Below are 22,722 nucleotides of genomic sequence, written 5' to 3'. Positions count from 1 at the left end.
TTAGGTAGAATTTCTCTTTTACCCTATACAAATATTGTTCTGTAAATTATAATTCTGTCACTTCTGAAAGGGCTTGTAAATGGTATCAGAGGAGATATCAGAACTAGGGTTGTGCTTACTGGATGTGTGAACCCAGATTTAAAACTTTTTGCAAGTCCCAAAATAGACCTGTAAGATTCCATAAATCTCAATTCTCCCACTTAAATTAAGGGGTATCTCTCATCAAATAAACTTTTGATATATTTTCGATTAATGAATGTTGAATAACTTTCCAATAGCATGTTAATGAAAAATATGCTTCTTTCTATTGTATTTTTCCCGATCAGTCCTGTCAGCAAGCATTTCTGACTCATGCTGGAGTCCTAAACACTCAGAGCTGCCAGCCTGCTTTGTTCACAGCCAAACAGGCTGTGAACAAAGCAGGCTGGCAGCTCTGAGTGTTCTCCTTTGTGAACAAAGCAGACTGGCAGCTCGTAGTGTTTAGGACTCCAGCATGAGTCTGAAATGCTTGCTGACAGGACTGGTAGGGAGACCCCTAGTGGTCATTTCTTCAAAGTGGAAAATTAAATAGAAAGAAGCATATTTTTTTAATAACATGCAATTTGTAAAGTTATTCTGCATACATTAATCTATAATATATCAAAAGTTTTTTTGATGAGAGGTACCCTTAAAAGAGAAATTCCTACATCATATAAAAAGAAAAAGATACTGCAGTAGCAAATGACATTGCTAACTTGTCTTCCCCAGTTCTGAAACCATAAAAAATGTGTTTTGTGGGTTTGTAATTTTCTTTCTACCATGTCAGATATCACTCCTTCCTGGTGGAGCAGTTGCTCAGTACTGTATATCCCAGAATGCATTGCTTTCCCTTAGCTCCTTATCACAGCCCACCTACTCTGCCTACTCCCCAACCATAGTTTCCTGCCCAGAGCTGCAGCAAAACAATCCATAACACAACACCTGCTGCATTCAATCCCTGCCTGCTCCTCTGTCTGAGGCATTTTCAGAGCAAGGCAGGACTTCATTCTCTTTAAATGTCAAAATAAAGATACATATGTATATCTATTTATGACAGTGAAATGGTGAATTTGACTGTTGGGGCTGGTCAGAGATGATGCCATCACTCAAGGGGAGTGGCTAGAGCTTAGAGACAAGATCCATGCCACGCCTCCTGAGACAGCAAAGGATGATGCGTTGTCTTGGGAGGAGCCTGGGAGCTGGAAACAACACCACACTGAAAATGAAAGGACTACACAACTTCCAGTGATGTGGTAGTCATAAAAAAAAAAAAAGTGAAAATACTATATTACAAAATTCTTGGAGTAATAGTTTTCATTAAATCAATTAATTGATACTGGAAAACCCCTTTTACCGGCAATAATGGACCATGGTGCCCAAGAAGAACAATACACTTAAGTAAAAATATTATAAATATAACATTGTAAAAGTAATTTGATCTAGTCCTCATGGGACTGCAGTTGTTTTCTCAGTATCCCTGATTCATATTTTGCTCCAGAGGTGCATTGGTATATCATGAGACAGCTGGCAAAAAATGACAGGGGGCAAATGTCTCTTGAATAGTGTTGCCACCATATTATCCTCCAATACGATAGCATCAGTATTGAAGGATAATATAGGCAGATACGGTTTAATTGATGCAGATGTTTGGATTGAAACCTATAGTCCCTAGTGCCAATGGATACCAGTAAAAATCACTTCTATAACATGATGAATATTGTAATTTTGCATCACTTGGAGAACCATGGGTTAAATATCGCTGCTACAGAACTTCAGCTGTCAACCCCTGTATTTAAGGTAAGTAAAAAGTAGTTGACCAATGGTTCATGTGAATATCTTCTTAGCTCCATGCATAATACTGCTGCAGTAAAACAGGACATAACCCTTGTAGGCACCATGCACTGCTCCTTAACTGTACATCACCTAGTCCTTCTGATAACACAGGGGCTCATGACATCAGTGGTCTCCTCTCTTTATCCCCTGATCAATTTAACAAAAAGCAAATGAAATAACGTTAAGATGGTCGTTCTCTCTACTGATGGACTTATAAGAGTCAATTTATAACACAGAAACACAAAAGTAGAGACATTGCACATTCTTCAGCAGCCACCAATCTGTGGACCATGCTTAGCCTTGCTATGTAAGTGACAACCCCATTCACAATCACACCTGTTCAGTCAAAAGAGCTGACAAAAATACCCAAGGAAGCAGAGCACACACTGTCAAAAGGAACCCTGGGTAAATGATGAAAGGGTGGGGTCGAAGACTAAGGACATATTCCAACCACATTGTGAAATATTACTCATATGTCCAATATCTATCTGTCTTGTACATGCACAACTGGCTGGTTGAGTTGCACTTTACATGTGTATCCTTAATATCCAGACCAAGAGAGTGTTAAAGGGGTACTCCAGCCCTAAGACATCTTATCCCCTATACAAAGGATAGGGGATAAGATGTCTGACCGCAGGGGTCCCGCCGCTGGGGACCCCCGCAACCTTGCATTTGGCACCAACCTCTTTGAGCTGCACGCCGCGCTGCCAGCTCACAAACTGCCGGGTGCTGACCACTGGGTCGGAGTATTGTGATGTCACCCTCCGCTATGCAAGTCTATGGGAGGGGGCGTGACGGCCGCCACGCCCCCTCCCATAGACTTGCATAGTCGTGATGTCACGATACTCCGGCCCCGTGGTCGTCACCCGGTGGGCGCCAAATGCAAGGTTGCGGGCGTCCCCAGCGGTGGGACCCCCGTGGTCAGACATCTTATCCCCTATCCTTAGGATAGGGGATAAGATGTCTTAGGGCTGCAGTACCCCTTTAAAAAATATAGGTGGGGTGTGTAAAGCCATGCTCTCTGCCTTATAAAAATTACTAGTTACAGTAATTATTATGGAAACATGATATTAAAAGGGGGACTCATCCTTTAGATCTCCCAGACTAAGATGATTTTTTAATAAGTCATTTGCTTGGTGCACTTAAAGGATAGCATTTTTCCTTGATTTCTTTAGGTATGTAAATAAGCTTTACCATGACCAACCTTATGATGGGAACACTTTTCCACTTATTCATATTAGAACGGGTGGTTAAGCAGCTATGGCCCCCACCCATTTACCACTTAAGCATCTTCTAGCTGTCTATGGCTTAGATTTCAAAGATACAGATAACACAGAGAAACCTGAAAACCCGAGCATCCACATCCCATACCTCAACAGGTCGGTTCTTCTTCCGTGGTGGTTTGTGTATAGGGGCTTGCTCCAGTATAACTATTCCACCATCATCTTCTTCATCTGAAATAATTTCCTGTATCTCATAGGATGTGTTACTGGTCGTCTCACACTGCTCCACCTCAACAACTATGTCCACATCAAACTACACATTAAATAAACATGAAGATTGTCAAAAGGCAACAAACTAGACAACAAGCGGGTTATCGATTATCTAATGTTAGTCAATGCACCATCAGGTCAACAAACCCCTCAAGAAAATTAGTAGAAGCCACAAGAAGGGGCAGTTACTTTGAAAGCAAGGGTTATAACATGGGGTCTTGTATCTCCGGCACTCCATAAGGATACATGGTGGGGCGTATTGGACACTGCTTCGTGCCTCGGTCGACAGTAATCTATGCACAGAGCGAAGGTCGCTCCATGTATAATGAAAGCCAGGGTGCCGGGCAGGAGATCGCTAGGGTCACAGCAGTCGGACCCCCCTCCTATCCGACACTTATCCCCTATCCTGTGGATAGGGGATAAGATGATCTGTACCAGAGTTCCCCTTTAAACGGGTACACCACCGAAAAACATCTTATCCCGTATCCAAAGGATAGGGGATAAGATGTCTAATCATGGGGATCCCGCCAAATATATATATATATATATATATATATATATATATATATCTATCTTAAACAAGGATAAGTTAGCCAGCACTACTGGGGTCAGTAGTGCTGGCTAACTTATCCTTGTTTGTGTTATACATACGGGGGAGTGGCTACTTCCATGTTGGCTCCTGCACCCCCACCTCTAGTAGGTGTATATAAGGTGCTTGGACATCTCAGACCTTGCAATGCCTGTTGAACTGATTACACAGAGGCATATTCACAGTGTAGGGTCTGTCCCAATGAGGTCACTTTACCATGGTGGGATGGTCCAAACTATTTGGCCGCCAAATTGTGAGCTAAGTACCTCACTTTTTTAATTATTTTCATTTTTTGCACTATAGCTGTATAGCAGTTCATGTTTTATCTGTATCTTTGTGCTAGCAGTGTGCTTCTGTATTCTTCTGTTGCTGTATATTTAGCCTAGCAGCGTGCACCTGTACGCCAGGTCCATATAGTAGTTTGGGGTCAGTAGTGCTGGCTAACTTATCCTTGTTTGTGTTATACATACGGGGGAGTGGCTACCTCCATGTTGGCTCCTGCACCCCACCCACCTCCAGTAGGCGTATATAAGGTGCTTGGACGTCTCAGACCTTGCAATGCCTGTTGAACTGATTGCACAGAGGCATATTCACAGTGTAGGGTCCGTTCCAATGAGGTCACCTTACCATGGTGGGATGGTCCAAACTATTTGGCCGCCAAATTGTGAGCTATGTACCTCCATTTTAATTTATTTTTTATTTTTTGCACTATAGCTGTATAGCAGTTCATGTTTTTTCTGTATCTTTGTGCTAGCAGTGTGCTGCTGTATTCTACTGTTGCTATATATATATATATATATATTTGTTAATATTTTTTAAAATGTAACAACAAGATTACACAATAAATGTATTTATATCTAAGGACTGGATAGAACTTAAGCACAGTCCAAGCCTTAATGATGTCAGATACTTAGTCACCATCATTGGTAGAGATGGGAATTGTCAAGTGAACCTTTTCCAAATATTAGTCTAACATTCCAGGCAGGAGATAATTATTCTTTTTTATAAGTAGATTGATGCCAGGGGAAGTAACAGCCAGTTAGTGGGAACCACACCAGAACACCATTAAAGGAATCCTACCATTATTCAAGCAATATTCAGGTAATTACTTCCTGTAACTAGTATGGAAATCAGAATACTACAAATCATATACAGTCATGGCCGTAAATGTTGGCACCCCTGAAATTTTTTCTAGCAAATGAAGTATTTCTCACAGAAAAGGATTGCTGTAACACATATTTAGCTATACACATGTTTATTCCCTTTGTGTGTATTGGAACTAAACCAAAAAAGGGAGGGAAAAAAGCAAATTGGACATAATGTCACCACAAACTCCAAAAAAGGGCTGGACAAAATTATTGGCATCCTTTCAAAATTGTGGAAAATTAAGATTGTTTCAAGCATGTGATGCTCCTTTAAACCCTCCTGGGGCAGGTAACTATCAAAAATCACAAGATTACAAGTCCATCTCCAGAGATCTAGATTTACCTTTGTCCACAGTGCCCAACATTATCAAGAAGTTTGCAACCCATGGCACTGTAACTCATCTCCCTGGCCATGGACGGATGAGAAAAATTTATGAAAAGTGTCAACGCAGGATAGTCCGGATGGTGGATAAGCAGCCCCAAACAAATTCCAAAGATAGTCAAGCTGTCCTGCAGGCTCAGAGAGCATCAATGTCAGTGCAAACTACCCGTCGACATTTAAATGAAATGAAATGCTATGGCAGGACACCCAGGAGGACCCCACTGCTGACACAGAGACATAAAAAAGGAAGACTACATTTTGATGAAACTTGAGTAAGCCAAAATCCTTCTGGGAAAACGGCTTGTGAGACCAAGATAGAGCTTTTTGGTAAAGTACATCATTCTACTGTTCACCGAAAATGGAATGAGTCCTACAAAGAAAAGAATACAGCACCTACAGTGAAATATGGAGGAGGTTCAATTATGTTTTGAGGTTGTTTTGCTACCTCTGGCACTGGGGGCCTTGAATGCGTGCAAGGCATCATGAAATCTGAGGATTACCAACGGATTTTGGGTCGCACATTACAGCCCAGTGTTAGAAAGCTGGGTTTGCGTCCGAGATCTTGGGTCTTCCAGCTGGACAATGACCCCAAACATATGTCAAAAAGCACCCAAAATTGGATGGCAACAAAGCGCTGGAGAGTTCTGAAGTGGCAGCAATGAGTCCAGATCTAAATCCCATTGAACACCTGTGGAGAGATCTTAAAATTGCTGTTGGGAAAAGGCGCCTTCCAATAAGAGACCTGGAGCAGTTTTCAAAGAGTGTTCCAACATTCCGGCTGAGAGGTGTAAGAAGCTTATTGATGGTTATAGGAAGCGACTGAGTTCAGTTATTTCTTCCAAAGAGTGTGCAACCAAATATTAAGTTAAGGGTGCCAATAATTTTGTCCAGCCCATTTTTGGAGTTTGGTAACATTATGTCCAATTTTCTTTTTTTCCTCCCTTTTTTGGTTTAGTTCCAATACACACAAAGGGAATAAACATGTGTAAAGCAAAACATGTGTTACTGCAATCCTTTTCTGTGAGAAATACTTCATTTTCTAGAAAAATTTCAGGGGTGGCAACATTTACGGCCATGACTGTATTCAAGCCATTTAGACATGCCCAATTAGGGTATATTAACATCATAAAGTGGGATTCCCAACTTGGGACCCCGCTGTATGCATCCCAGCACAGAGCCAATGGAAAGAGTGGCTACTAGTCTGGTGGCTCACCCTTACCCCTCATCTACATAGGTGGCTAATACTAAATATTTCCTGCAGAGGCCACTGCAGGGAAAATGATGGGTAAAAAGGAGATTTTCCCAATAACAGATCACCGGAGGTTAGAGAAGCAAGAACTATAGTGATCAGCTGATTGTTTGGAGATCTTTATTCTAAGAAGATTAACTCTTTAATTGATCTGCATTAAAAATTAAGTCACTTTGGAAACACTTTGCACTATTTATCTTACACTGATCCAGAATTACGGTCTGTATTATACTCCAGATTATTCTACAGGTTTCGCTGCATTCCTAGATGACTCACGTCACACAATCTGTGGGACCCACAAGTCATTGGGGTAGTCTATGTGGCCTCTCCACACTCTGTTGGCCTTATTTGACAGGTCTTTCCCTAATTCCGAACATGGAAAGATCAGTCAAGGTTTATGGGGAGAAAACGCTGGGGACCTCCCTGATAATTCATTGTTCAGACAGCATAAAAGTGATGACAGATTCCCTTTAAATGGGCACTGTCAAAAAAAAAAACATAATAATAAAAAAAAATGGTCAACAGTTTTGTTTGGTCCAGGTCCAGACCTCAATTACTAGAATGAGCAGGGAGAAGAGCTTGCTAAGTTCCTTCTCCCTAATTTGTCCTCATGGCAGGAGACAGACCTTCATTATATGTCTATATGCCCTTTTCCTGAAGCAAGAAAGGTAGACAGGTCACAGAAGTGTACAACAATATACTTCTTCCAAGTGGGGGTCTCAGCACCCAGACCCCAACTGATAAAAACTGTTGACATGTCTCTAGGACATGTCAGAAAGTTTTTTTTTGTTTAATGATAAAAATTTTAAGTTCTTAGTCTCCATCTGACTCCATCTATGCTGGGAAAAGTTGCTGTTAGATGTTCACCATCCTACAGAAGTGATGTATTTTACTGTATAGGCATCTATAGACATCTATAAAAAACACTGAGGGTCATATGACTCAAAACATGTCCATCGTTTTTACCAGTGGATTAAGTGTGCTACTGGACTGTCTGTACTGTATAATATATTCTACAGGCTCGCCGTGTTCTGTTAGGCTATGTTCACACTTCGGAATTTCAGTGTATAATTCCACTATGGAATTCTGCATTTAGCAGCAGAGTCCCATTGTATTCATGGGATTTTACTGCGCTGTGCACACAGTGGAATTTCCACTCCAGAGGTTTCTGCCACAGAAATTCCAACTTCCATGTCGGCAAAAAGAACGAACCTGTCCATTCTTTCTGCGGACTTTCTGCATAGCTGTCTACGAGATGGCGCAATACCGTGCGGTCAATAACATGCTGCGAAATGTTCGGACAGAGATTTTCCATGCGGACATTCCAAGGTGTGAACATAGCCTAATATGGAGCTTCTCGGCCAGACAATCAAAACGATGGGAGTTTAGCAGAGAAAACAAAAATAGTGCATGGTGATCTGATGGTGTCAGTTGTGCTCCGACGCGTTTTGCGTCCAGTCATCTCAGAAAAAAAAAAGCCGAACATAACCAGAATGGGACTGAGCAATAAGGCAATGTGGACTTAGCTTTAGTAGTACAATATATTTACAAATATATTCAACTTTTAAGGTTCTAACTATTTATATACTGCTAATGATGCCCAAATGTTGGTAGATTCCCTTTAATACACCACAAATAGGTTAAAAGGTTGTAAAGCTGTCATGCAGATCTGTAACACTTACATCAGAGGCCCAGAACATTGGTAGATAGGGGAAAAAAGAAAAATATAAAACACATTAAGTCTGTTCGCTGAATAAAGTCACATGAACAAAGGATGACAATTCTGGAATTTTCTTTTGGTGTATGCTTCCATGCAGATAACAGCACCACAGACACATCAAAAGAAGTGCGCAAAAACCACACTGTGTGAACAGAGCCTGGGTCTGCTCAGTTCATATGCATGCAACCATTCCATATTGCATATATCTACTAATAATTCTTAAATGACAGCATCCTCCCCCAAACGATAGGCAATATTGCAAAATGTCCATTTTAACCACTACATCATTATTCTACTAAGGCCATGTTCACACTACGGAATTCTCGCGGAATTCCACAAGCGGAATTCCGCGATGTGAACTTAACATTAGTGTGAATGGGTGTCCGCGAGACCCGTTCACACTGCAGAATTTCCACGGCGGACAATTCCGCCGCTGAAATTGTTCCGCGCAAGGAAAGAACATGTTCATTCTTTGCGCGGAATCCGCGAGCACTGCATAGCCGTCAATGGTGAGGGCTCAGTGCCCCGCGGCCCTAGCACCGAAGCACCTTCGGCGGCGGCCGTCAGGCGTAATCTCCGCTTGCGGAATTCAGCGAGCGGAGATACCGTAGTGGGAACGCACCCTAAGTCTATTTAAAAAGCTTATCTAATCTGTCCTGGCTCACATTGCGGAAAAGGCGGATGCTCCAACCTCTCCTGGCAGTCCTGCGTTCTCACCAAGTGCCTTACCGCTGGATCTTTCTGTTTGCCCTCCATGCCCGTAGAGATGGATGATCTGCAGTTTTACGTTCTTTTGCTGACCTCCCAGCCTTTTGCTCTACGCTGGATTTGCCTGCTCCACAGATGGTAGACTGGGACTTGACGTAGACGTCTCCTGCCCCTCCCCTCCCTCCTTTCTGGCAGCCTGTCCGGTCCCGTAGGTTCGGGCAGAATCGGAAGTCTCTGCCTTCTGATCCTAGGGGCTATCCACTGGCCCCCCCCCCCCCCCTTGACTTGTAGCGGTGTTTGTATAATGCAGTTTTTTCCTAGGTTGTGGATTTGGAGGCTTTTTTGGACTTTGGTTCTCTTCTGATTTCAGCTGCACTACTTTGTTTTATTGCAATTTTGTATGTTTTTTATGCTCATCATGTTTTGTGCATATTTGATCACCTGTTTTCTTTATGCTTCTGTCCTATTGGCACGGCCTCGAGATGGGATGTCCACTCTTTTGTTGGTTGTTTTCTGGTGACGTTCTCCCATTTCCCCCTCTGATGCTGTGACAATGGACTGGACCTTTTCTGGGTCCTTGTTTTCCTGGTTTTCTCCTATGGTCTTGGCCTCCACATTGGTCAATGGTCTATTTTTTATTAGCTATTTTTGGGCCTTGTATTTTGTTGTCTTTTCCTTTTGTTATGTGTCCTGTCTGTTTATTTGTCTCCCTCTTGTTTCTCTTCTTTTTCTCTAGGTCTCTTCGTCTCCCCTCTCTTTTGGCTGTCTTCCCTACTGTTCCCGAGTGGTGCTCCTGGGTTCCTGGGAGAGTACTAATTGCATTGCCTCTCTTTTCCCTTTCAGGATGGTTAATTGTGTCTCATTAAATGTTAAGGGCCTTAACTCCCCCCCTAAACAGCGCCTTTTGCAGCGGGAGTTGCTTACGCTGCGTGCCGATATTGTTTTCCTTCAGGAGACACATTTTAACCGCTCTGGCTCTTTCCAATTTCTCCATCATCTCTACCCACAGGTTTTTTTTCTGCTACTTCTGATAAGAAAGGGGCCAGTGTTGCTCTCCTAATTTCTAGATCTTGCCCGCTTCAAATCTCCTCTTCCTACATTGATCCCTGGAGCATTATGTGGTTGTGGAGGTGTGATAGGGGGTTCCCCGCTTCTGCTTTGTAATATTTATGCACCCAACTCTTCCCAGATCCAATTTCTACTTAAAGTTCTGGCCGGGCTTCATAAGTACCTCCTCCTGATCTGCCCTCGACTCCTTTTGTTAGGTCCCATGTCCTTCTCTAGGGTTATTGCTGTAGAAAATTTGTGGGGTTATTGCTGTAGAAAATTTTAATTGTTTTCTCCTTTATCACCTATGAGGTCTTTCCTATACCACCCAGGTTTTCCCTATGGTTTGTCTTCAGTATTGGTGAAGGAGTGGGGCTCTTGGGGTCTTTTTTGCTGGGCTAATGTGGTAGATCCCCTCTTTCGCTCTCTCCTGTCCTTTGATTTATTGGTCTTTCACAGGGAGCTCCCCCCTTCTGAATGGTTCCATTACTTGCAGCTTAGGCATTATGGGGGAGATTTATCAAATTCTGTCCAGAGGAAATGTTGCCCAGTTTCCCATAGCAACCAATCATATTGCTTCTTTCATTTTTAACAAGGCCTCTGCAAAATGAAAGAAGTGATTTGATTGGTTGCTAGTGGTGACTTTTCCTCTGCACTGGTTCTGATAAATCTCCCCCTATATCTCTTATATGTCTTCTTTGCTGAATTCTGTGATTGTATCTCAACCCACACGCTTTGAACGGTTATGCCGTAATTGACCTCAGGCGCAGGGACTTCTCTCCAATATCTATTATCTTCTTCTCCCTCCCCCCATCGCTATATGAGCTGGTGGGAGGATGTTTTGAACACTACCGTTTCTATCTCGCAATGGCGAGTTATTTGGGAGCGGGCATCTAGGGCTTCTATCTGCACTGCATATGAGGAGACTCAATATAAAATGCTTATGGGGTGGTACCACACCCCTGAGCTATTGAATAGACTGAATCCTACTATCCCCCCTTAGTGCTGGCGCTGCGATGTGGGACTGGGATGTTTTTCATATCTTCTGGTCCTGCCCTCTTATAGTGGACTATTGGCGTATGGTACAATGCTTGCTTACTGATGTTCTGGGTGTCTCGGTTCCCTTGGACCCCCTTCATTACCTTTTGCATATGTCTTATAGGGCCTTGTCTAAGAGACCGTTCAAGCTTTTCATACATATAGTGTTAGCTGCTAAGACCCTCCTGGCTAACTGCTGGAAGAGGACTATCCCTCCTTCTGAACTTGACTTACTGGCTTGTATATGTGAGATCCGCTCTTTAGAATCTCTTACGGCATCCTTGAACAACTCTATGCCCTTGTTTCTCGCCTTGTGGGAACCTTGGGACCGCTTTTCTGATCACCAACCTCCGTTAACTTCTTTGCTTTTCTCTTGTTCCCCTTCCTTCTTCTCTTTTCCTCTCCTTCCCATTCCTTCCTTGTGGGTTTAGTGGATTGTCTTTTGTGTCGGTCTTGTGGTTTTGTGTGGTTTCCCCCCCCCCTAATTGTATCACCCTACGGGGTGACTTGATTATTTGTGTGTGTTCCACGTTTATGGGCTGCTCTTGCTGAATAGGCTTTGCCTACATTGATATACTGTAGCTTTATTTATGCCCATTTTCCTTGTCTTGATAACCACCTTGGGGTCTTGTGACCCCATATGATGTTATTTGCTGTTCTTTTTTTTCCAGTTTTGTCTTAAATATGAAAATTTCAATAAAAATTACAGTTTAAAAAATAATTAAATAAAAAGCTTATCTATAGGTACTGCTGGTTTATTAGGGACAATATCAGATAAGTGTAATGCTTACTTCTAATTTACCATAACCTGAGAACTGAGATAATATCCTAGTGATGTCCCGTCTAATCATTAGCTTCTTAGGCACCAAGGAAATGGTGAGTGTTTTATTGATGGCTGCCAAGTAACAGCTGCAAGAAGCCATAAAATATGGCACATATGTCTGCAAGACTGAACTCCTACTTCTGGGATCCCCATCTATTGGAAGAGAAGAGGTTCCTCGACCTCCATTCTGCAAGGCAACTACACGCAGGAGGAGACTGAATGCTGTGCTGATGCACCTTGGTTGTTGTAAAAGTGTTGAGAAAAGGACTGTGGTTCATATGAGAATTAAATATGGCATTTAACGAAACTTTATCTCACCCATTCACCCCAAACATATGAACTTTTGGCTAAGCTATTTATATGTTCTGAATGAGGAGAGGGGGGTAAGCTTCTGCCAGACAGCTGTCGTGGTAGTTTATCTACTCAAAAACAAAAGGGCCAGGCAGCTAAAATTCAACATGCCCCATCTTTCTCTTTTACAACATCATCTGTCGGTAGAGAGTCGGAAGGCCTCCATACACATAAGGCATTCCGCTGATGCTGCTGAAATCGACACAATCAACCATCTTTTCACTAATGTGTTCGGGGTCTTTACTTAAGAATTCTGGGAATTTTTAAAAGTCCCCCTCCCTACCACGTAAATTTTGAGGTCTATTTAAAATTTTGCTCCAGACCTTGTCTCTTTACTATAGGTCTTTAGGTGATAAATACCTACTAAAAGGATCAGTGATATAGCTACATAGAAAAACATGAAATAGATGTGAAATCTGGTTAATTACTATGGGCTTCTACTCTACCTTTACTTTGCAAAAATGTTACTAAATCTTCCCCATTCTCTTTAGGTGAATGAGGGACCCATTAACCCCATATTGTAATCCAACTTTGCAAAGGAAACTGGCTACACTCTCTCCTTTGAAGTCTTTAAAGGGGTATTCCAGGAAAAAACTTATATATATATATATATATATCTACTGGCTCCAGAAAGTTAAACAGATTTGTAAATTACTTCTATTAAAAAATCTTAATCCTTTCAATAATTATCAGTTGCTGAAGTTGAGTTGTTCTTTTCTGTCTGGCAACAGTGCTCTCTGCTGACATCTCTGCTTGTCTCGAGAACTGCACAGAGTAGAAGAGGTTTGCTATTTGGATTTGCTTCTAAACTGGGCGGTTCCCGAGACACGTGTCATCAGAGAGCACTTAGATAGAAAAGAACAACTCAACTTCAGAAGCTCATAAGTACTGAAAGGATGAAGAATTTTTTATAGAAGTCATTTACAAATCTGGTTAACTTTCTGGAGCCAGTAGATATATAAAAAAAAGTTTTTTTTCCTGGATAACCCCTTTAAGAGTTATGAAAAAAACAGTAGACATGTCAAGGAATACCCCTTTAAGAAATAATCAGATTCATGGTAATGCTCATACCGGAAGACAATCATCTGGACCACGGCCCAGTACTTAATGTTACTGGCTGACATAAGCCTTGACCAGTGTAATAAGACTTGCTTCAAATTTAATGAGATATCTGTATAGTACATATTTGGGCTTTTCTGTATAATGTATGATTGCCAATTAGACTAGGTTCAGACTACGGAATTTCCGCCTGCAATTCCGCTTTGAAATTGCAGGCGGAAATTCCCGCTTGCTAAAATGCATAGTGTAGTGAATGGGTTTCCGTTCACAAATTCACACTTCGGAATTTGTGAAGCGGAATTTGTGAACGGAAAATCCGCTTGAAAATTTCTGCCTGAAGAATGGCGGCGCTCTTTCTTCAGGCGGAAAAACTCGTGGAACACATTTCAGTCTACTGGAGACTGCAGTGTCCGCGCGGTCCTAGCGCCGACTGATTCAGTCAGCGCTGGCCGCACACGGAATCTCCGGGTGGAAATTTTCTGCCCGGAGATTCTGTAGTCTGAGCCTAGCCTTACAAGTATATATTATTATACTTTTTTTCTTGCAAGAAACTATATTTTAAAAATGGACAGATTAACCTGAAGGAGGACATTGTGATATAGATATTAGCAAACACAAGGTTGGGTTTTATTATGTGTCAGAAACAGGGTCACGCGTGTGCACAGTGTAGTATTGTAGTATTGTACCAAATGGGAATGAGCTGCAACACCAGACATGGCCTGTGAAGAAGAGTGGCTCTGTTTCGTGCAGTTTTTATATGTGTTACCCATAAGATAGCAGTAGAATACTAAACAATCAAATCCAAGACTAGATCTATGTTTTAAAGGGGCTGTGTCCAGTGGGGTACATTGAAGGGGACCCCATAGTAAATTTAGATATATGTCTTCTTTCCTGACATCTGATTCAATAAACCGACCATTGTCAGTGGGCAAAGTAAAAAAACATCAAATACTTTTCTCCTCCACTGTTTATAACAGAAAAAAAAAAAATAATAATAATAAGCATACAGTATATGTATGGAGCTGTATACCAGACAATACACATATAGAAAAGGAAAACAAAACAAAGAAAAAAGGGCAAAAATGGAAAAAAAAATCCTATTATGCAGATAAGCCACAATGCTATATAAGGAGAGGTCACATTGTGGCTGATCTGCATCATAATGGGAATAGGTGCCTAACCTGCCTGTTACGCCGAGCGCTCCGGGTCCCCGCTCCTCCCCGGAGCGCTCGCTACACTCTCCCCACTGCAGCGCTCCGGTCAGTTCCACTGACCCGGGGCGCTGCGATTCCGCTTCCAGCCGGGATGTGATTCGCGATGCGGGTAGCGCCCGCTCGCGATGCGCACCCCGGCTCCCGTACCTGACTCGCTCTCCCTCGGTCCTGTCCCGGCGCGCGCGGCCCCGCTCCCTAGGGCGCGCGCGCGCCGGGTCTTTGCGATTTAAAGGGCCACTGCGCCGCTGATTGGCGCAGTGATTCCAATTAGTGTGTTCACCTGTGCACTTCCCTATATCACCTCACTTCCCCTGCACTCCCTTGCCGGATCTTGTTGCCATTGTGCCAGTGAAAGCGTTTCCTTGTGTGTTCCTAGCCTGTGTTCCAGACCTCCTGCCGTTGCCCCTGACTACGATCCTTGCTGCCTGCCCCGACCTTCTGCTACGTCCGACCTTGCTTCTGTCTACTCCCTTGTACCGCGCCTATCTTCAGCAGCCAGAGAGGTGAGCCGTTGCTAGTGGATACGACCTGGTCACTACCGCCGCAGCAAGACCATCCCGCTTTGCGGCGGGCTCTGGTGAAAACCAGTAGTGGCTTAGAACCGATCCATTAGCACGGTCCACGCCAATCCCTCTCCGGCACAGAGGATCCACTACCTGCCAGCCGGCATCGTGACACTGCCCTTGTATCAGTAACCAGTAAGTTGGCCTTATTTCTGAGACGGGTATCAAGGAGTCATAGGGAGAGTACCTCAAAGCTGCAAGTGGCTACCAGTTGCCTGCCATTACTCTACAGCAACCAGTTGCCCGCCATTACTCTACAGCAACCAGTTGCCCGCCATTACTCTACAGCAACCAGTTGCCTGCCATTACTCTACAGCAACCAGTTGCCCGCCATTACTCTACAGCAACCAGTTGCCCGCCATTACTCTACAGCAACCAGTTGCCCGCCATTACTCTACAGTAACCAGTTGCCCGCCATTACTCTACAGCAACCAGTTGCCTGCCATTACTCTACAGCAACCAGTTGCCCGCCATTACTCTACAGCAACCAGTTGCCCGCCATTACTCTACAGCAACCAGTTGCCCGCCATTACTCTACAGCAACCAGTTGCCCGCCATTGCTCTACAGCAGTGGTCCCAAACCCAGTCCTCAAGGCCCACCAAGATTCCAGGGTTTTTTAGTTGCTCCAATGGAATAGAACAGGGACATTTTCAAATGATATACTGTTGGTGGGCCTTAAAGGGGTACTCCGCTGCTCAGAGTTTGTAACAAATTTCTCCGAATGCTGGAGCCAGCGCCGGGAGCTTGTGATGTCATAGCCCTGCCCCTCATGACATCACGCCCCACCCCCTCAATGCAAGTCTATGGGAGGGGGCGTGACAGCCGTCACGCCCCCTCCCATAGACTTGCATTGAGAGGGCGGGTGTGACGTCATGAGGGGGCGGGGCTATGATGTCACGAGCTCCTGGCACTGGCTTCAGCGTTCGAAACAGTTTGTTACTAACGCAGAGTTCCCGTTTAAAGACTGGGTTGGGGACCTCTGCAAAAACACATAAGCAGAACCCCAAAGATATACAATTTTATGTATCAGTTCTCCAACAAACCTGCATATATGACAAAAACATGAAAAGAAAGAACACACCACAAACAGACACTCGTGTGGACCATGCCCTTAGCAGTACAGATTGGCGCAGTCTGGCAGAGAATGGGGATAACAGTTACTACCAGGCACACACAGCACTCAGGTTATCAGATTGGTATCACATTAGTACCACTCCAGAGAAGCCACATCCGGGGCTGTTAGTGGTGCAGATGCCGGAGTGATCACTTACCTCGTAGGATTTTTCCAGTAGAACAACAGGCACAAACTGCAAAAAGGGCCAATGACATATGTGATCATGTATTCTACAGGTACATTTACATATCCATCCTTTATTATTTTGATGGACCATAGATTACAGATTCTTTATAGCTTAAAGGGGTAGTCCACTGCCCCAGCGTTCGGAACGGTTTGTTCCGAACGTTGGGTGCAGGCTGTTTGGGTTGTGACATCATGGCTACGCCTTCTTGAGACATCACGCCACATCCCCTCAATGCAAGTCTAGGGGAGGGGGCGTGACAGTCGTCACGCCCCCTCCCATAGACTTGCATTGAGGGGGCGTGGCAGTGGCATCACGACCTCCGGAGCCCACACCCAGCATTCAGAACAAAATGTTCCATACGCTGGGACAGTGGAGTACCCCTTTAATAGCAGCTTAAAGGAGTACTTTGGAATATAAAAATGTATTCCCTATCCTAAGGAGAAGTGTCAGATCACGGGGGGGGGGGGGGGGGGGGGGTGGTCCAACCGCTGGGACCCCCTGCGATCTCCCATACCAGGCACCGGCAGTACGCAGGAAGGGGGCGTGTCAAAGTGGTGGCTGACACCCCCCTTCAATACATCTCTATGGGAGGGCCGAAGCGCTGAACTTTTCCAGCCTGACTAACTTGATCAACTTTAACAGAATTGCACATTGACTTCTTAGATGGTCACAGTCGTTTTAACCCCCCCCCTCCCCCCCCATTGCTATCCCTCCATTGCTATATGATTCTTAAAATTTGTGTAAATTACTTCATATACCACAAATGACTCTTCAAACCAGAAAAAAAAACTGTCAAGACAGAACACAGGAAGTGAAGGAGAGGCTTAGCTAGTACTAGGTGAGATCAGTAAGCCTGTCTGCCTTCTCCGGAGGATCCACACTGTCCCTGAAAAGTATATTGGGGCTTCCATCTCAACTTATTCCTTGCTATGCTACCACTGTTTCTTTAATTTCTGCTCCCATAGCAACTACCAAAGCCGGTGTATCAATAACCCCCTTAACATGTCAACTATAGTAGTGAACTGTAAACATTATATGGCGCATTATACATTTTGCCCTCCTGCAAAACCTCTTTTTTCCAGCAGTTTCAAAGTGCTTATTTGTGCACCAAAAATGCAACATTTTTTGAGCCACAAAAAAAAAAAAAAAAGCATTATTATACATTTTTATTTTGTTGGATGTTTGGGTTTTCCCCGGGAAATGTCGGGTTTGGGTTGTGCACAACATAAGCACAAAACCTGGCAAAAAGTACCCCCAAACCTATTGTGTTGTATGCAATCTTATGGACTGTAGCTGTCACTCAATAGTTAAAGAGGTACTCCCCTGGAAAACATTTTTTTTGAATCAACTGGTGATTAAAAAATCTTAATCCTTCCTGTACTTATCAGCTGTTTTATGCTCCACAGGAAGTTCTTTTTTTTTTTTTATTTCCTTTCTGTCTGAGACCACAGTGCTCTGTGCTGACACCTCTGTCCATGTCAGGAACTGTCCAGAGTAGGAGCAAATCCCCATAGAAAACCTCTCCTGCCCTGGACAGTTCCTAAAATGGACAGAGGTGTCAGCAGAGAGCACTGTGGTCTCAGACAGAAAGGAAATTCAAAAAGAAAAGAATTTCCTCTGTAGTATACAGCAGCTGATAAGTACAGGAAGGATTAAGATTTTTTTTATAGAAGTAAATTACAAATCTGACTTGCCACCAGCTGACTTTGATGTCAGACGCCAAGTTCCAGCTCGCCGGCAAAGAGCGGCTGCACACCGTGCAAACACCACGCCGCCCCGGCTGGAACGTATCTGACTGTCCTCCATCTGTCTCGTCAGCGGTGCGGTGAGTGGTACCACAGTGCCAGACATTATATTTCTATTTACAGGTATTTTCAGTGGGGAGTGAACCGGTGTTAGCGACCTTGTGCCATCATTACTCAAATTGCCCAGACAAACTGGATTATATGACACCTATATCGGAGGACTTCCCATTTATCTCTCTAGGATATTTTCTCAGGACATTTGCAAGATTTTTTTTACAGGATCAACTTCACAGGATTCGAACCAACTCAAGACTATTATATATAGGACACTTTCTTTTCTCCTTTTTTACGGGACATGTATTGTATGTACAGGGATATTTCTTTTACAGGTGATACATAAAGATACACATGAAAACCTCTTTATGTTATCTTTAGACACACCATTACTATTAATAAGTGTGTCTATTTATGCAACAACTATGAGTTACAATTGGTATATGAGCAGTACCGTGTTTCTCCCAAAATAAGACCGGGGCTTATATTAATTTTAGTCACAAAATACACACTAGGGCTTATTTTCAGGGTAGAACTTATTTATTTATGGGGGGGGGGGGGGGGGCTGCAGGAGTGTGGAGGATGGGGGGCTGTGGGAAGATGGGGGGCTGTAGCAGTGTGGAGGATGGGGGGCTGTGGGAGGATGGGGGGCTGTAGCAGTGTGGAGGATGGGGGGCTGTAGCAGTGTGGAGGATGGGGGGCTGTGGGAGGATGGGGGGCTGTAGCAGTGTGGAGGATGGGGGGCTGTAGCAGTGTGGAGGATGGGGGGCTGCAGGAGTGTGGAGGATGGGGGGCTGTGGGAGGATGGGGGGCTGTAGCAGTGTGGAGGATGGGGGGCTGTGGGAGTGTGGAGGATGGGGGGCTGCAGGAGTGTGGAGGATGGGGGGGCTGCGGGAGTGTGGAGGATGGGGGGCTGTAGCAGTGTGGAGGATGGGGGGCTGTAGCAGTGTGGAGGATGGGGGGCTGTATCAGTGTGGAGGATGCCGCACCCCCATCTTCCACACTGCTACAGCCCCCCATCCTCCACACTCCCACAGCCCCCCATCCTCCACACTGCTACAGCCCCCCATCCTCCACACTCCCGCAGCCCCCCCATCCTCCACACTCCTGCAGCCCCCCATCCTCCACACTCCCACAGCCCCCCATCCTCCACACTGCTACAGCCCCCCATCCTCCCACAGCCCCCCATCCTTCACACTGCTATACAGCCCCCCATCCTCCCACAGCCCCCCATCCTCCACACTGCTATACAGCCCCCCATCCTCCTTTAATAAGGATACATTAAAAGCTATGTTTTAAGAGCACTTCCCCTGGGCTTTATAATCCCCTTTATGATTTATATATTTGCTCGGAAGAGATCACCTATCTGATACCCACTGTGTTTTTTTTTTTTTTTTTTTACTTATCACAGTATCTGTACAACTTCCTCTGGAGCATAAAGCAGCTGATAAGTCTTGGAAGGGTTAAGATTTTAAAATAGAAGTAATTTACAGATCTGTATAACTGAGTACCTCCTTTGGAGTCACAGGTTAGACACCGTTCTAGGTGCATATACCCTCAGCAAGGAAGAGTTTGCAAGCATGGGATATCAGAGAAGAGACAAATGGTAATAGATGTCAATGATGGGTGCTGAGCCAAAGGCATGCTAGGAGTTGTAGTTTTGCAACAGCTGGAGGCACCTTGGTTTGGAAACACTGCTATAACTTAAGGGTTTTTGTAACTTCTATAAGGACTTAACTTAAACAAAGATTTTTACAAGTTATAGGCTGGAAACATATAGGGTGGCCAGATGTAAGCAGGGAGATAATAGAGAAATATATCACATTATTAACACTATACAGGAATGGCGTGGGATTTTTTTTTTTTTTGTAATTTTTTTCAGCCTTTCATTGCATTTTTAGGCTCAGTTGTAGCTTTTCAAAATCACAGCATGCTTTGGGTATGTCGGTCTATAGAAGAAAAGAAAAATGCCCGAATAAATGCAATCTGTATTTAATATCGGCATATTTCCATATTGACTCTCAGCTAACATTGTTTTTTGAGGATTTTTTTTTCACAGAAATTCCCTGTGTTTCCAGCCTTGTATAAGTTACAAAAGTCATTGTAAAATAGTTTACAAAAAACCCTTATTTTAGCCCTTAAAGGGGTATTCCAGGCAAAAACTTTTCTTTATATATCAACTGGCGCCGGAAAGTTAAACAGATTTGTAAATTACTTCTATTAAAAAATCTTAATCCTTCCAATAGTTATTAGCTTCTGAAGTTGAGTTGTTGTTTTCTGTCTAACTGCTCTCCGATGACTCACGTCCCGGGAGCTGTCCAGCTCCTATGGGGATATTCTCCCATCATGCACAGCTTCCGGGATGTGACATCATCATTGAGCAGTTAGACAGAAAACTTCAGAAGCTAATAACTATTGGAAGGATTAAGATTTTTTAATAGAAGTAATTTACAAATCTGTTTAACTTTCCGGAGCCAGTTGATATATAAAATTTTTTTTTTGCCTGGAATACCTCATTGTTTCCCAACCAGGGTGCCTCCAGCTGTTGCAAAACTACAACTCTCAGCATGTCCAGACAGCCAAAGGTGCTGGGAGTTGTAGTTTTGCAACAGCTGGAGGCCCCCTGGTTGGGAAACACTGATCTAAACAGTCAAATGTGCTGGTATGTGCAATCTCAAGGGTTCTGAGTGTTGGGGTCTGAAAGGTCAGAAGTGACAGGGTTTGGTAGGTGACGAAGGGCACTTGGGGACATATACTATTGAGATGGCAGAGTGTGGACAGAGAGTCTTTAGGGAATCCCATTGACTTTTATAGATGTAAAGGTCTGTCCTAGCATCAGGTTCTCTTTAAATGAACAAAAATGTTATTATTATCATATCCTAATTGCAGCATTCATATGAATTGAAAGAGCGGTGAGAACTCACGATGCCAGAGATATGACAGATACAGAGCATCACTGGAGCGGTAACAATCAGCGCCCTGTCCTCGGGGAGTGTGACATACGTGGACAGTCCATTCACACTGTATACAATGTGACTTTATGCAAAATGAACGCCATTTAAGGAGTTTTATGTCCCAGGGCTTTACACTTTAGGTTACGATTATACCCACTTGTCGCAGATGTGTTGCGGAAATGTATGCTAAAACCCAGTACCATGCACCTAAATGGGGTTGAATGAATAAAAAAATAAAATAAGTCCAGCGCTCTGTAAAGGGTAAAATCCACTCCCCACGGGTGAAAAATGTGCGGAACGTCCACACGAAAAACAGTTGCAGACATTCCGCACATCTGTCACATGAGCGGGCGCTAGGACCACTCGGAAATGTGCCGTCTCATAGACAGCAATGCATTTCCTTGCGGACTCCGCAGGAAGAACGGGCTTGACTATTGTTTCTGTGGATGGCGGAATCAGAATTTCCAAAATTCTGCCGAGTGAACAATGCAGCGGACTCTGCGGCAGCGGAATATCCGTGCTGACATTCCGCACAAGTTCCGTCCGTGTGACCTCGGCCTTATAGACAGCGCACCTTCTGATGTGTTTCGAGTATTAACGCTAATTCATAGACCTGAAATGAATGGGGAAGTTGCAAAAGTTTCCGAAACAAAATAAAGCATATAAATACCCCCTGAGGATTTTTATAGATCCCAACCGTAAAGTTGCCCTCTCGGAAGACTAGATGAGGGTCATCTTTGGTCTTTAGGTTAAAAAAAAAGTGATCAGAAGATCCCATATAACCTTTACAGGCATCTAAAGGGACTATTTCATGATGTTGATGTATTACAGGGGTCCCTCAACATACGATGGTAATCCGTTCCAAATGAACGATCGTTAGTTGAAACCATCGTATGTTGAGGGATCCGTGCAATGTAAAGTATAGGACAGTGGTCTCCAACCTGCGGACCTCCAGATGTTGCAAAACTACAACTCCCAGCATGCCCGGACAACCAACGGTTGTCCGGGCATGCTGGGAATTGTAGTTTTGCAACATCTGGAGGTCCGCAGGTTGAAGACCACTGGCATAGGAGGTTATACTCACCTGTCCCCGCCGCTCACCTGTCCCCGCCACTCACCGCTGCCCGCCGCTCACCGCTGCCCTGGATGTCGCCCTCCATCGCTGTCGCCACGTCCCCGGACCGTCTCTGCTGCGTCTCTTCATCGCCGTCATCACGTCGCTGCGCACACTGCTCCTATTGGATGACGGGACAGCGTGCGCTATGACGTGATGACGACGATGGAGAGCACAGGCAATGCAGGGGATCCCAAAGAGGACGGTCTGGAGGGGCGGGGACAGGTGAGTCACACCCACCGGACCACACGGGGCACCTTAAACGGCTATCCGGCAAGTACATATACAGTAAGTCATATCTTATGTGTTTTGTTTGTTTTA

At 44.1% G+C, this 22,722-nt stretch overlaps 1 protein-coding gene across 3 annotated transcripts in view; it reads right to left on the bottom strand.

The window, feature by feature from the left end:
• REEP1 (receptor accessory protein 1) overlaps nt 1-22,722 on the bottom strand; it is a 107,704-nt gene that overhangs the window by 26,446 nt on the left and 58,536 nt on the right. Inside the window, exons 7-8 of one of the 3 annotated variants that reach the window (XM_056554365.1) lie at nt 16,505-16,540; nt 3,223-3,371 (exon numbers count right to left, since the gene is read on the bottom strand). The exons of the other annotated variants lie outside the window; for them this stretch is intronic. Coding sequence (XP_056410340.1) covers nt 3,223-3,371; nt 16,505-16,540 — 185 coding nt within the window. The remainder of the gene's footprint in view (nt 1-3,222; nt 3,372-16,504; nt 16,541-22,722) is intronic. 3 annotated transcript variants of the gene reach the window in all.

Source organism: Hyla sarda, chromosome 1, assembly GCF_029499605.1.
Source record: "Hyla sarda isolate aHylSar1 chromosome 1, aHylSar1.hap1, whole genome shotgun sequence".
Lineage (NCBI taxonomy): Eukaryota > Metazoa > Chordata > Amphibia > Anura > Hylidae > Hyla > Hyla sarda.
This window is presented reverse-complemented; position numbering and strand designations above follow the sequence as displayed.